The 14,167-nt window shown below is 40.6% G+C and overlaps 1 protein-coding gene across 3 annotated transcripts in view; it reads left to right on the top strand.

The window, feature by feature from the left end:
- LOC137321733 (kelch-like protein 29) overlaps nucleotides 1–14,167 on the top strand; it is a 459,448-nt gene that overhangs the window by 408,228 nt on the left and 37,053 nt on the right. For all 3 annotated transcript variants that reach the window (XM_067984319.1, XM_067984318.1, XM_067984320.1), the window contains exon 11: nucleotides 4,271–4,451. In XM_067984319.1, the coding sequence (XP_067840420.1) occupies nucleotides 4,271–4,451 (181 nt within the window). The remainder of the gene's footprint in view (nucleotides 1–4,270; nucleotides 4,452–14,167) is intronic.

Here is a 14,167-nt window from a genome sequence, read left to right as displayed (position 1 = left end):
CATCTACAGTGCATATTACTGCCACATTGTCATTAAAACCCAACTTGTTCATTAAAGTCCTTCAGGGAAGGAAACCTGCTACCCTTACCCAGTCTGGCGTACATTTGACTCCAGTCCCACACTACATGGTTGACTCATAATGCCCTCAGGGCAACTAGGGATGGACAGGAAGAACATAAGAAATAGGAGCAGGAGTAGGCCATACGGCCCCTCAAGCCTGCTCTGCCATTCAATCGGATCATGGCTGATCTTCAATCTCAACTCCACTTTCCTGCCCGATCCCCATATCCCTCAATTTCCCCTAGAGTCCAAAAATCTATCTATCTCAGCCTTGAATATACTCAATGACTGAACATCCACAGCCCTCTGGGTTAGAGAATTCCAAAGATTCACAGCCCTCTGAGTGAAGGAATTCCTCCTCATCTCAGTCTTAAATGGCCGACCCCTTATCCTGAGACTATGCCCTCTTCTTCGACAGCACCTCCCAAACCCGCGACCTCTACCACCTAGAAGGACAAGAGCAGCAGGTACATGGGAACAACACCACCTGCACGTTCCCCTCCAAGTCACACACCATCCCGACTTTGAAATATATCGCCGTTCCTTCATCGTCGCTGGGTCAAAATCCTGGAACTCCCTCCCTAACAGCACTGTGGGAGAACCTTCACCACACTGACTGCAGCGGTTCAAGAAGGCGGCTCACCACCACCTTCTCAAGGGCAATTAGGGATGGGCAATAAATGTCGGCCTCGCCAGCGACGCCCACATCCCATGAACGAATAAAAAAAAAAGTTCTAGACTCTCCAGCCAGGGGAAACAACCTCTCAGCATCTACCCTGTCAAACCCCCTCAAAATCTTATGTGTTTCAATGAGATCACCATTCATTCTTCTAAACTCGAGAGAGTATAGGCCCATTCTACTCAACCTCTCCTCATAGGACAACCCTCTCATCCCAGGAATTAATCTGCACCGCCTCCAAGGCAAGCTTATCCTTCCTTAAATAAGGAGACCAAAGCTGTACGCAGTACTCCAGGTGAGGTCTCACCAAAGCCCTGTACAATTGTAGTAAGACTTCCTTACTCTTGCACTCCAACCCCTTGCAATAAAGGCCAACATGCCATTTGCCTTCCTAATTGCCTGCTGTACCTGCATGCTAACTTTTTGTGTTTCTTATACCAGGACACCCAAGTCTCTCTGGACACCAACATTTAATAGTTTCTCACCATTTAAAAAATTATTCTGTTTTTCTATTCTTCCTACCAAAGTGAATAACCTCACATTTCCCCACATTATACTCCATCTGCCACCTTCTTGCCCACTCACTTAACGTGTCTATATCCTATTGCAGATTCTCTGTGTCCTCCTCACTGCTTACTTCCCAACCTAGCTTTGTATCATCAGCAAACTTGGATACATTACATTCGGTCCCTTCATCCAAGTCATTTATGTAGATTGTAAATAGCTGAGGCCCAAGCACCGATCCTTGCGGTACCCCACTAGTTACAGCCTGCCAACCTGAAAATGACCCGTTTATCCCTACTCTCTGTTTTCTGTCCGTTAACCAATTCTCTATCCATGCTAATATGTTACCCCTAACCCCATGTGCCCTTATCTTGTGTAACAACCTTTTATGTGGCACCTTATCGAATACCTTTTGAAAATTCAAATATACTATATCCACTGGTTCCTCTTTATCTACCCTGCTAGTAAATACTGCTTTGCCACTGTTGCCCACATCCCAAGAACAAAAAAAATAATTTGTGTGTGTACATACACGCAAACGCACAAAGCTAGTTCTGCCTCTCTGTATTTATATACAATGACAATACCATGGGATTTATCTCGCACACTATAATACACCCTAATTCTTTTATTTTTTCTTATTTATAAAATGTGTGGTTTTCTCACATGACAGGACGTTTAATGGAATATTTACTATTCTGCACCTTCAGAGCTAATGATAAAGTTTCACAACATTTAAGTTCATATTTTAATTATTTTTGTCCACAATAAGCAGTTCAGAACCACATTTGAAGACGTATGTCCTGTGCTAAGCATCTGAAACAAAGGTGGTAATAATGTAAAAATCAATCAAGCACAATAATTAACTTTTATTGCACAGGATGCTTTATAGCGTCTTCATCACTTCAGGCCAGAATCCATTGGCGACTTGTTGTCTCCATCAGCAGACTTTAATTGCTAGTATAGTGGTGACACCAATACATATTTCATTGATTTCAGCTGTTAGAAGAGTGTACAATGACTCTGTTTCTTGAGTCTGTTCATTATTGACACTCCTGGTGCTGTCAAAGCAAAAGATACATGACTGCAAAACCTTGCGGAATGTGTGTAATTGGAAATTAACTCTGTGGGATATCAGTGACTATGTGATGAGTCACATTTCTTCATCTTAAAAGGAATTCTCGATAATAACAAAGGCTTAAGCCAGTTTCCTTACTGATAACAGCCTATAATTAAAATGTTTTTCTAAAAAAAACTCATTTCACCTCAAATATATTTTTCAAATACATTTGCATGCAGTGGGCATCCCAATTAAGACATTATTTCCTGTCTTAGTATCACAAACCGCTTTAATGGAGTGTGTGTTAGCCCCTGAGATATATTATTGCCAGGATATATGTTTCTAATCAAAGTAGAATATATAACAGACCTGAAATTCCTGGGACCATGACGGATGGAAAGCTTGATTTCCACTCTGGGGGGAGAGAACAGCCAGGAATTTGGGGCAAAACCTGGTTCTGCTGGTATTTATTTACGGTGATGCCTTAAATTCCACTGGGGAGGGGGCCATGGGTGGATCTTACATCTGCCCCACCCTACATCTAGGGGGCAAGTCTGGAGGAGATCCTGGGTTTCCCTGGGTATCTTCCCCCAACATGACTCCTGATAGACCCAACAGAACATACGTCTGCTAAGATCAGTAAAACGTTCCATTATTGGCTTAGTGAAGGCCCCACCTTGCTCTGAAGGGTCAGTAGCTCCACTGGGAGTAAAAGCTTCCATTTTTTTCTTTTGGCTGTGGGCCGCTGCACCTTCTGGTAGGTATGTCGGGTTGTGTACTGCTGATGTGCCTTTGCTGGTGCAGTGCCCTCCCCAGTTATGCAAATAATCCCGTCCTGGGATTTGGTCTCCGATTTGGGACTAGCGCAGGTGGAGCAGAGCATCAGAAATCTCAGGGTCATCATTATAGTTGAGAAATTTTTATTGTTCTTGGTCTCTTTTTCTCTGGGTTATCCTTCTCTAATTTTTCAGTTATTTTTGATTAAATGTATCTCCCAGAAACAAGTCAAAACACTTCTTGAAAGAATTTTCAGCTACCTTTTTTTCTCAGTAACTGAAATTTTTAATGTCCAAAATACATTTTTTAACAAAATAAAACCATCAAAAAATTACATAATTTGCAACAATATTATTAAATTTAACTATTGAATTGCCTTATATGTTTTAATGTCTTCATTAAAGTTTTTGCTTCAAGGCCTCAGCCTGTCTCAAAAGCCTAGACTTCAAACAGATATTTTTTCCCAGAACAGTTGAAGGGAGCTCCCAATTACATCTGTAGATTCTGAACATGTGCTGTTGGGAGAATTTTCCAGCATGCATCAATAGGTTTCTCTGAGTTGAAGTAGAATGGTGTGTGACTTCATCCTGTGAGGATTTGTGAGTTTCATTGCTTTTTGAAAAACGTTATTAATTAAATTAGTTTATGTCTTTTGTTGATTTCTTTGTGTAAAAACTAGATTGTTCTCCAAACATCCCCTTTGGTAAAATGCAGTGCCACTAGCATCCAGGTGCTAGGAGATCAATGAAAGCAGCTATGGAGAGTCCTTACCTACCTTTGGGGGAGTATCTGTCATCTGCTTAAAACTTCCCTCTGACAATTTAGACAAAATTAGAAACTTGCTATATGAGGAATCACAGTCAACTGTCAATTTCCTACCAGCTGTGCTTCCAAGCACATCCATACTTGTGACCATTGAGTTTGATGATTTTTTTTAAACCTAAATTAATGAAATAATTTCTAATGAAATAAATGAGGTATTGCAGTTTCTGAAATCTCGGGTTCTTCTTGAACAGATGTATAATTCCTTTTAGAGAACCATAAGCTAATTTATATGACATTTAGTTTTTAATGGAGCAGAACTAGAAATTGTGGTAATAAAGTCTCTATAATTAGAATTTGTTTCCTTGGCAATCAAGTAGAGTAGATTGCTATCATTCTGGCACTGATGTCTGCTCTCATCCTCCCAGGTGGCATGGAGTCTGGTGTCACACTAGCTGATGTCTGGTGTTACATGTCCCTTCTGGATAATTGGAACCTGGTTTCACGAATGACTGTCCCGAGGTGTCGACACAATAGCCTAGTGTATGATGGGAAAATTTACACTATCGGTGGTATTGGTGTCTCTGGAAATCTCAATCACGTTGAAAGGTAAAAGGAGAAAAAGTAACCTGAAAATATAAATTAAATTTATCAGAATGCAATGAAAAACAAGTAATGATTGATGAAATAATTTCTTGCTTTCAATTTATTGTACTGTTTAAATGTTTAAATACTTTAGGTCATCTCGCTTGATTTATTATTTCTATACAAAATCAAAATGAATCTGAAACAAGCCAAAAACATCACTGATGTCTGGAGCTATTACATCTGCTGCTATGGGGTGACCTGGGAGTAATGTATGTTAAAAGTACTCATTCTGAGCTAAACTAAGCTCTCAACAGGTTAAATTCACAAAACAACATGACTGGGAGATGTAGGTTAGGCTGCTGATGCCCCATCTGAAAATGTGTGCTGACAACCTTGAAAGCTAGTTTAACATTCTAGTGATCATTCACACTCATTACTGCTGTGATAACTCTATTTGACCTCAGCAGAAGTCGTTGCCTAGTTATGCTGGTGGATTCTGCTCTTGAATAGGGGTTAGTCAGATTGATTAAAAGCTAACACTGGAGTCAGCTTCTTAAAAACAGATGGCTGCAATGGCAAGCAGGGTTTCTAAAAGAAAAAGCTGTGAGGGTCTTTGATAAGGTGAAGGTGTTAAAAATGTTTGAGAATAGTTAGAAGACATCTTGTTTAAGTCAAGTAAGATGACCCACTGATGTGGAGAAGTGTGGCATGTTCTTTATTTTGTATCACAAAGATAAGTTGCATTGATTGAACTAAATGAATCCAATCATAACTGTTGCTGTGTATGTTCAATTGCTGTGGAATAAAGCAGCTGAACAATTCGTATCAAGCCTTGCATCACCAAGTGTTTGCTCACTCTGCCTTCAAATTGAAGAAGTACACAAGTGTAAGATGCAAATATCTGGTTCAGGTCAAAACAGTCCCGGGTTACATTATCATACGAGTAGCTATAGGGTGGCGTGTGCCAATTCCCATAAAACATAAGACACTCAGGCCCCTTATAGGAGAGACCCGAGATGTAGGTTAGGCTGCTGATGCCCCATCTGAAAATGTGTGCTGACAACCTTGAAAGCTAGTTTAACATCCTGGGAACCCGAGAAGGTACCTACAGCGGATTCAAACATGTATCAGGAAGCCGCTTGAGAATTAAAGTTAGTTTGATTGGAAACAAAAACTAAGTGCTGGACACACTCTGCAGGTCAGGTAGCATCTGTCGGGAGAACAGACAAATTGATGTTTTAGGTGTGACCCCTTCATCAGAATTGGAGCATATTACAGATGAACAGTGTTTAAAAAGGAACGGAATAAAGAGAAGGGGGAAGTAACACGCACGCACAAACACACCTGTAAAGTGCTTGCATGGAAAACAAGAGATGGTTAAATGGTATCTGATATTAATGTGAGATATTGGGAGGTATAATGAGAGAAATCATGACTTTCAAGACAGTTAACAGACACAGAGAACGTACAAGTATCTAATGAGGCAGGTAGAAATGGAAGCACAACAAGCTGGAAAAAAAAAAGAACAGACTCCAGCAGGCCCAGAAGCCTGAGAGAAGTAAAAGCAGTTCAATACCAGGGAGCACACTGCCCTAACAGTACTGTGTTCTAACAGAAGGTCACCATCCATCCTGCACTCGCCCCCCCCAATCCCAGTAACACTGGCACACCCACAACATTAGCACTTCCTGCCGAAGAGAAATTGGGAGCTATAGTTAAGTTATTAAAGTCAATATTAAGCACTTTGCACCCTTTGGCCTTAAGAGAAGGATAGGTGATGTTCCTTGATCTTGCATCAACCTTAAATGGAACAGCGTAAAAGGCCAAAGACAGAGAGGTCACAGTGGGAGTGATTCAAGTAATTGAAATTGCAAGTAACAGGGAACCCGGGGTCTGACTTGAGCACAGAATGGAGATGATTGGCAAAGTGGTCACATATTCTTTGTTTGATCTCCCCAATGCAAAGGAAACCTCCTGTTGAGCAGCAAATACAGTGTGCTAGTTGAAGAAAGTACACATAAATTGCTATCTCACCCAGGAGTGTTTGAGGCCATGACCAGTGGTGTGGGAGGAAGTGAATGGGCAGATGTTGTATCTCTTGAGTTTGCACTGGAGGGAGAGCAGGTGGTGGAAGAGGGATCCAGGGTGTCACGGAGGGAATGGTCCCTACGGAAAGTGGAAATAAGAAGGGAAGAGGTAGTGCGATCATGTTCAAAATGGCAGAAGATGTTCTGTCAAATGCAGAGGCTGGTGAGGTAAAAGGTGAGGACGATTGGGGCCCCTATCACAGTTGAGCGCAGAGGGAAGGGACGAGGGCAGAAGCACGGGAAACATGACAGTCCCAATTGAGGTTCCTGTTTACCACAGTGGAAAGGAATATGCTTGTTTCATTATGGTCAGGTTAAAAAGAGCTAAACCTTGTTTGATATCATTTTTATTGATACAAGAAATACAGTGATAATATGATTTGTGGATTTTAAGGCCTTTAGATAATGTTCTGTCTACTCTAATATAGTATCCAAAAAGCAGTAGTATAATTTTGCCTTGACCAATTGTTTCTCATCCAATCAGTGCAAAGCTCCAATATCACAGGTTAGTACTTTAACACGCTGTTAACTAGGTATTTGACCTTTAGTAATTTTTTTAAAATTCGTTCATGGGATGTGGGCGTCGCTGGCGAGGCCAGCATTTATTGCCCATCCCTAATTGCCCTTGAGAAGTAATGGCTGTGTGGTAACTCAGTCAATAGAGCTGTTTGGAAATTACTAATATGGCAACAAGATACAGGAAGCCAAGCTGTATTGAATGGAGATTGTCATGATCATCAGTGAGGCAGTGGCCAGGGAGGTCAGTTATTTTTGGGCACAACTTCACCCAACAGACTAGGAGGGAAGCTTTGGTAGTTGCATACAATTTCCATGAAGAGAACATGGCAAGAGGACAGAAAATGCATTGACAACATCAAGGAAAGCACTAATGAGAAGGCTGTGCTCAACCTTTAGGCAATAAGAACCATTGGTGGAGGGCAAGAGCTAAAAGAAAGGTGTTGCTCATTTTCATGAGGGAGTCACGGCAGGTGGAACTGAGGCACCAGTGCAGACTCTAGTAAGTACCTTCACTGCATTCTTGTCCCTTGAAACCATTTCATAATGAAATCCTAATCACCTACTAAGTGCATGGGAGGAAGATAACACCGCTGATGTACCGCATTATGTTTTACTATATTCTAGAAAAGCATAAACATGGACCACAAGTATAATGTATATAAACTATGGAGAAACTTCAGTTACCTGCTCTCTCTCCACTGAGGAGCCAGGACCTTCTGGATCACAGGAACAAACAAAATCACAAATTCCACATGTGCACACATGCACGGTGCACATGCTCTCACACCCCAGCCTGAGTATAATGCACCTCTGCTATTGAGTATAGTGATTTACCACAACTTCAACACCCACCTGCACAGAAGATGCAAAGATTCTACTCTTTGAAGATGCATTGGAGAGACTAGAGTCAGGTCTTGGTCACCACAAGAATCACAAGCAACAGGTGGCAATGGAGGGCAGGGGGCAAGTCTTCAAATGAAGAGTGCTGAAGCAATGACAAGATATCACCAATGCTGTTAGTGAGGTGAGCAGTATGTATGATGAATCAGAGATTGCTCAGGATAGAGAAAAGTATCTGAGAATTATTTAATTTGAGAGATGAATGCCTTCCTTTTTGGATTACATACTCTAGTGAACCAACTATATGATTGCAAAGTGGTCTGTTGCACTGAACGTGATAGCCAACCTGGTGATTATTACAGACAGAGGTGACTCAAGGATATGGACACATGGACCATAATTATAGAGTGCTCTGACTCATGGCTAGCGTAGAATGAAGGCAACTCTTTTTTTTAAAAAAACTGTTCTGGGATTTTGGTGAAGCATTATGGTCAAACCTCAGGATGGGTATGTGGACATCAGATGAAGACTGCAAACATCCATAACAGACATTTTTGCAGGAGCTTAACTGATGCACATTAGACTTTCCTTGGATTGGTAGCAACGACAGAATCCTTGAAGAAAAATTGTGACAATGTGGGCAGGACATTGACTAACAACTCCGGAAACTGTCTGATATCTAGAAGACCTACCTAGACACACATCCACAGAAGGCCTATTCAAAGGAAATGCTCCCATTTTGGCAACTATGGGGATGAAAATACTCTCTCAGATTTACAGTGAATGCTTTACCACCTTTATAGGAATTCGTCTGTGCACTCTTTTAACATATACATTAACCCAATTACATTAAATTGTTTAATGAATGCATTAAAATAGCACACTGAGAAATTTCATACAAACATAGTAAATATTGCCCAGAGTAATTTCACTGCACACGAGAGACACCGTGATACCCTTAATAGGCGATTGTCACTAATTGCACCGCCGTGCCCACTTTCCTAGTGGATGTTCCTAGTAGGAATCTAATGTGACAATAAATGCTCCGATCACCAAAAATGCCATGTTTACTGTCTTCTGTTAGGGCCCTTTATTCCACCAGTATTGATTAAGGCCTGGCCCGAGTGTGCTTTATTATTTCAGACGACCACATCACGTGGCGGCACAAATCGCTCCCGAAATAATACAGGAGCTCAACGACGCTCTCTGTTGTTAGTGGCAAATTGAAGGAGCAAGTTCCAACGTTTGCACATGCGCAGTGAAACGCGGAAATTCGGAACACACTCCTAGTGGTTCGCCAGCGATATGACAACTTTGAATTAAAGGCTGCAGTCAGAGAAATCATTGAAAAAGCGGCAACTTGCTTATCTGACCAGCTGGAAAGTAACTAATTATGCCACCAAACTGGTACGCTTAAAAATACAAGTCTAAACTAAGTTTTAACAGTGCGGTTAGTCTTAATGACTGCCAAACAACTAAAAATTAACTTTTAAAAATGTGGAGTCTCATATTATTCCTTATTTTAATAGGTTTTGGTCATTTAAAAAAATTTAATTAAAAAATTTAAACTTTTTAAACTTTTCCCTTCTCTCTGTTTAATTCAATTATTTCTTTGGCCTTTTATTATAAAAAAATAAAAATTTTATTTACAATTACATACAGAATACTAACTTTAAATGAATGAAGTCTGCTTGCCTGCTTGAGTAAAGCAGCCGGAATCTGTGGGCGTGACTTCTGTTCCTGACCGATTTTGTGGGTGTGCCTTCTCATCACAGACGTGTCCAGCCACGCGACAACTCACGCTGCTCAGAGGCTGGGTTGATAGCGCGCACGTTTTTCATAGCTCACATTCAAGCAATTCGATGCCACAGAGCCTGCAGTAGGTAATTTTGTTAATTTAATCGCAGGAGCGGCGGTTATATTTTTAATATAAAGTGTCCGACAAACAAATAAATTGAGCTGCAGCCTCCTCTGCCTTCCCTTACTATCGTATCTAAACTTGGAGTTATCTGCAAGATGAGGTCTTTGGTTTAGTCTCAAGCATTCTATCATATCAACAAGGTGTAGCTCAGAAGTACGGTAAGTAATGCTATACTTCCAGAGACAAGTAGTTTTTCAGTTCCACAGATGAACTATGCAGTAAGTTCATCAACAAAATAATGGGTCATCCAGTCATTCACCTGGAAATAGACATGCACCACGGCGTCTAGCTGACATGATGTAGTCAGGGATCTTTTTGCAAGTAAACTTTTCATAGTGAAGTTATTTATTATTGCAGATTAATTCATAATTTACTTCTGTTAAGAGCACACAGCTACTGGTTCTTCTGTAGCATACTGGATTCTAGTGCCCTTGTGCATGATGAACATTTTTCCTGACACAAGAAGTACTTCCGTGCTTTTCAAGGCCTTCTCCGCCCTCTCAAGTGGATATAAGGCAATTAGGGATGGGCAATAAATGCCGGCCTTGCCAGCGACGCCCACATCCCGTGAACGAATAAAAAAAAAAAAATTCCATGGCACTATTACGAAGAGGAGCAGGGGAATTCTCCCTGGTGTCCTGGCCAATATTTATCCCTCAACCAACATTACTAAAGAGAACAGATTATCTGGTCATTATCATATTGTTGTTTGTGGGACCTTGATGTGTACAAATTAGCTGCCACGTTTCCTACATTAAACAGTGACTACACTTCAGGGTACTTTATTAGCTGTAAAACGCTTAGAGACATTCTGAGGTCATGAACAGCGCTTTATAAATGCAAGTCTTGCTTTCTTGCCCTCCAAAGTTCCAAAATGCCAGGAAAAGGGCAAGAATCCTTCTCGGAAAATCTAACCATCCACCAAGCCCATAATTCTGAAATTTTAACCTACTATTGTAAAGCAGGTTCACCTTTCGTTAGCTATCAGACCCCGACATTGGAACAGCATTGCTATTAGCTTTAGCCTCAGCGGAGAGAATGGACGAGCTCCATGCCCTAGCGGTAGATGCATCTTACCCAACACATGACAACATAAGTCTCTGTACTCTGGCTGTAGCCAATATTCCCACTAAAAATAATATCTACACATTACTGCTTGGCAGGCTGAAGTTTGATTCTGCCTTGGATCCCAACCTCTTGTCTGTGAAGTGTTAAGGTAGGAGAGGTATCCAGGCTTTGTGGAGTCTAATCTACATTTCACGAACATTACTGCACCTAAAGATTTGTTTTTTCAAATAAAATTAAGTACACCAAGGATCATAACAGTTTGCACTGCTAGATGCAATCATACAATGGCAATTAAAATTATTTTAATAGCCTTGAATAGTGCAGTCCTTTAAAGGGTTTTGGGGGCGTTTTTTTAAACCTTTGACATTGGTCCAGAATTTGCGGGAGCAGGGTATGTCACAATGAGTGGCGTAAGTTGGATTTTTTCCTCATCCTTCAGCTCCAATTAATTTTGTGCCGTAAATTGCTGGAAGTGTGAATTGCTAACTGTGCAGTGAGGTCATGAGGGCATCTGGGACCTTGGTGAACAATGGGACCAATAGTCTATCTCCTTAATCAATGAAATTTAAGGATAGAAAAAGAAATAGAGCGAACGATAGAGAAGGAAATAGGGTGAATTAGATACAGAAAGAGAACTGAAGAGAGGGAAAGAAAGATTGGATTAAGAGAGAGGAAAAAAGAGACAGAAACGAACAGTAAGAAAAAAGTTTTAATATTTAAAATTTTAAAAACCTCTGGGAACAATTTACTACCTCCAGGAGTGAGAGCCTACAGTTTCAATTGTTCGCTTTCTGGGTCTCCAAAGTTGAATGACATTGCAGAAACATAAATCTCATCATTAAAAGGGTCCTTAAGTCATAAAATACCAGCCCTAACTTTCTATGGCTTAATTTGTATTTACGGTGCAAATCCACCAATTTCTTGAAACTCATGGGACGATTGATAGCAAGATCCCATTTTTGGGAGGCTAACGGCGGAGTGGCGCAAATCGTCCAGCAATTTGTTGCGATTCACAACTCACAGCCTATCTCTTCCTCACCACAAATTGCTGGGTTTTTTACACACTAATAATGGTGTGCGCCTTTAACTCACCGTTATTCTGCCAGCAAATTCTGGCCCATTGATTTCACATAACCTGATGAAAGGTCATCAACCTGAAACGTTAACTTTGTTTCTTTCTCCAAAAATGCTGCCTGACCTGCTGAGTGTTGCCCAGCATTTTCTGTTTTTATTTCAGATTTCCAACATCCGCAGTATTTTGCTATTAATTTCACATTAATAAGTTGTGTATTGCGTCATTGTGAAAATTAATTGTTTATTTAGCGTGACAATTTCAGATGGATTCTTTTGTTGTTTCAGTGATTGTTAGCATGTGAATGTGACTGGAATCCAATTAAATGTGAACAACGAACTGCAGAACAGCTCTGTGAGGCACGGTTTTATAAAAAATAGAAGTCATGGTACAGAATGAGGGTTGCAGCTGAACCATTCGTTTTTCATTGTGTCCTCCATATACCACATTAGCCAGATTAAAACATGCATCACAGTAACTAAATTAGCTTAAGGTCATTATTACGAGATTTAATTAAGGCATTGACCACAGTGGTGTGCAGTTAATAAACCATGGATGAAATTTTATTTTATTTTATGTTGCAAATTCAGCATTTCACATTTCAGATGAATTTGGCAGTTTTCCAAATAGCTTCTGAGAATATGCTGATGAGTTGATAGACAGTGTGCAAGTAATGTTTCCAAAAGGTATATTTTCAAAGAATAAACACATGCTCTATCAATCAACTTTTAGAAATTTTAACAATATGGTGTGCTTCTATTTTTAATTTTTGATAATGGAGTACACTGCATGTGACAACACCAATGCTGGTATATAATTTTCTCACCTATTTATCTATCCGTCTAATGTATTTTTTGTGTCAGTAGTTTCTAGAAGTGTATCCATATTTTTTCCCTCTGGTTGGTTAAATGACTGCTGTATCTGTTTTTCTGTTTCCAAGTTGTTTATTTTCAATGTTGTAATTGATTCTACAAAAGAAAAAGCAATCCATACCACCAATCACAAACCACAAAAAAAAGCCAGCCATATTCTCCAAAAAAAATCACCTTCAATGTAGCTTCCATGACAGTCAGCAATCGACTAAAAATCTATTATACAAAATTATATAATGCATCAAAATACAGTACCTATGTTCCTAAAGCAGGAATATCCTGCCTGGAAACTCTGCAGGGGTTTCCTCGATCTCCCACCAAAACTTCGATGGAAGAACAGCAGAACGCTGTTAGAAATGGTGTAAATGGCTAAAAATGGCCACTTCTTTGGGGTTTCCGCAAATCTTCCACCAAAGTTACGTGGGGAAATGTGAGGTTATTCACTTTGGTAGGAAGAATAGAAAAACAGAATATTTTTTAAATGGTGGGAAACTATTAAATGTTCGTGTTCAAAGAACAAGAAACATAAAATGTTAGCATGCAGGTACAGCAAGCAATTAAGAAGGCAAATGGCATGTTGGCCTTTATTGCAAGGGGGTTGGAGTACAAGAGTGAGGAAGTCTTACTACAATTCTACAGGGCTTTGGTGAGACCTCACCTGGAGTACTATGTACAGTTTTGGTCTCCTTATCTAAGGAAAGATATGCTTGCCTTAGAGGCGGTGCAACGAAGGTTCACTAGGTTGATTCCTGGGATGAGAGGGTTGTCCTATGAGGAGAGATTGAGTAGAATGGGCCTATACTGTCTGGAGTTTAGAAGAATGAGTGGTGATCTCATTGAAATGTGTAAAATTCTTAGAGGGCTTGACCGGGTAGATGCGGAGAGGTTGTTTCCCCTGGCTGGAGAGTCTAGAACTAGAGGGCATAGTCTAAGGATAAGGGGTCGGCCATTTAAGACTGAGATGAGGAGGAATTTCTTCACTCAGGGGGTTGTGAGTCTTTGGAATTCTCTACCCCAGAGGGCTGTGGATGCTGAGTCGTTCATTATGTTCAAGGCTGAGATCAATATATTTTTGGACTCTAGGGGAATCAAGGGATATGGGGATCGGGCGGGAAAGTGGAGTTGAGGTCGAAGATCAGCCATGATCTTACTGAATGGCGGAGCAGGCTCGAGGGGCCATATGGCCTACTCCTGCTCCTATTTCTTATGTTCTTATGTTATGGCGATTGGGTGAACCCCACGGCATTTGCAAGCGACAGTGTAGTACAATGCAGTACAACACTTTGTGCGCAACCAATCCAATTCCATTGTCTAGCCTCACCTGTTTGAAACCTCCAACTGGATGTACTTCCTTTTCA

This window comes from Heptranchias perlo, chromosome 5 (assembly GCF_035084215.1).
Source record: "Heptranchias perlo isolate sHepPer1 chromosome 5, sHepPer1.hap1, whole genome shotgun sequence".
In the NCBI taxonomy this organism is placed as follows: domain Eukaryota; kingdom Metazoa; phylum Chordata; class Chondrichthyes; order Hexanchiformes; family Hexanchidae; genus Heptranchias; species Heptranchias perlo.
The sequence above is the reverse complement of the archived record's forward strand: the minus strand, read 5'-3'. Positions and strand labels throughout refer to the sequence as shown.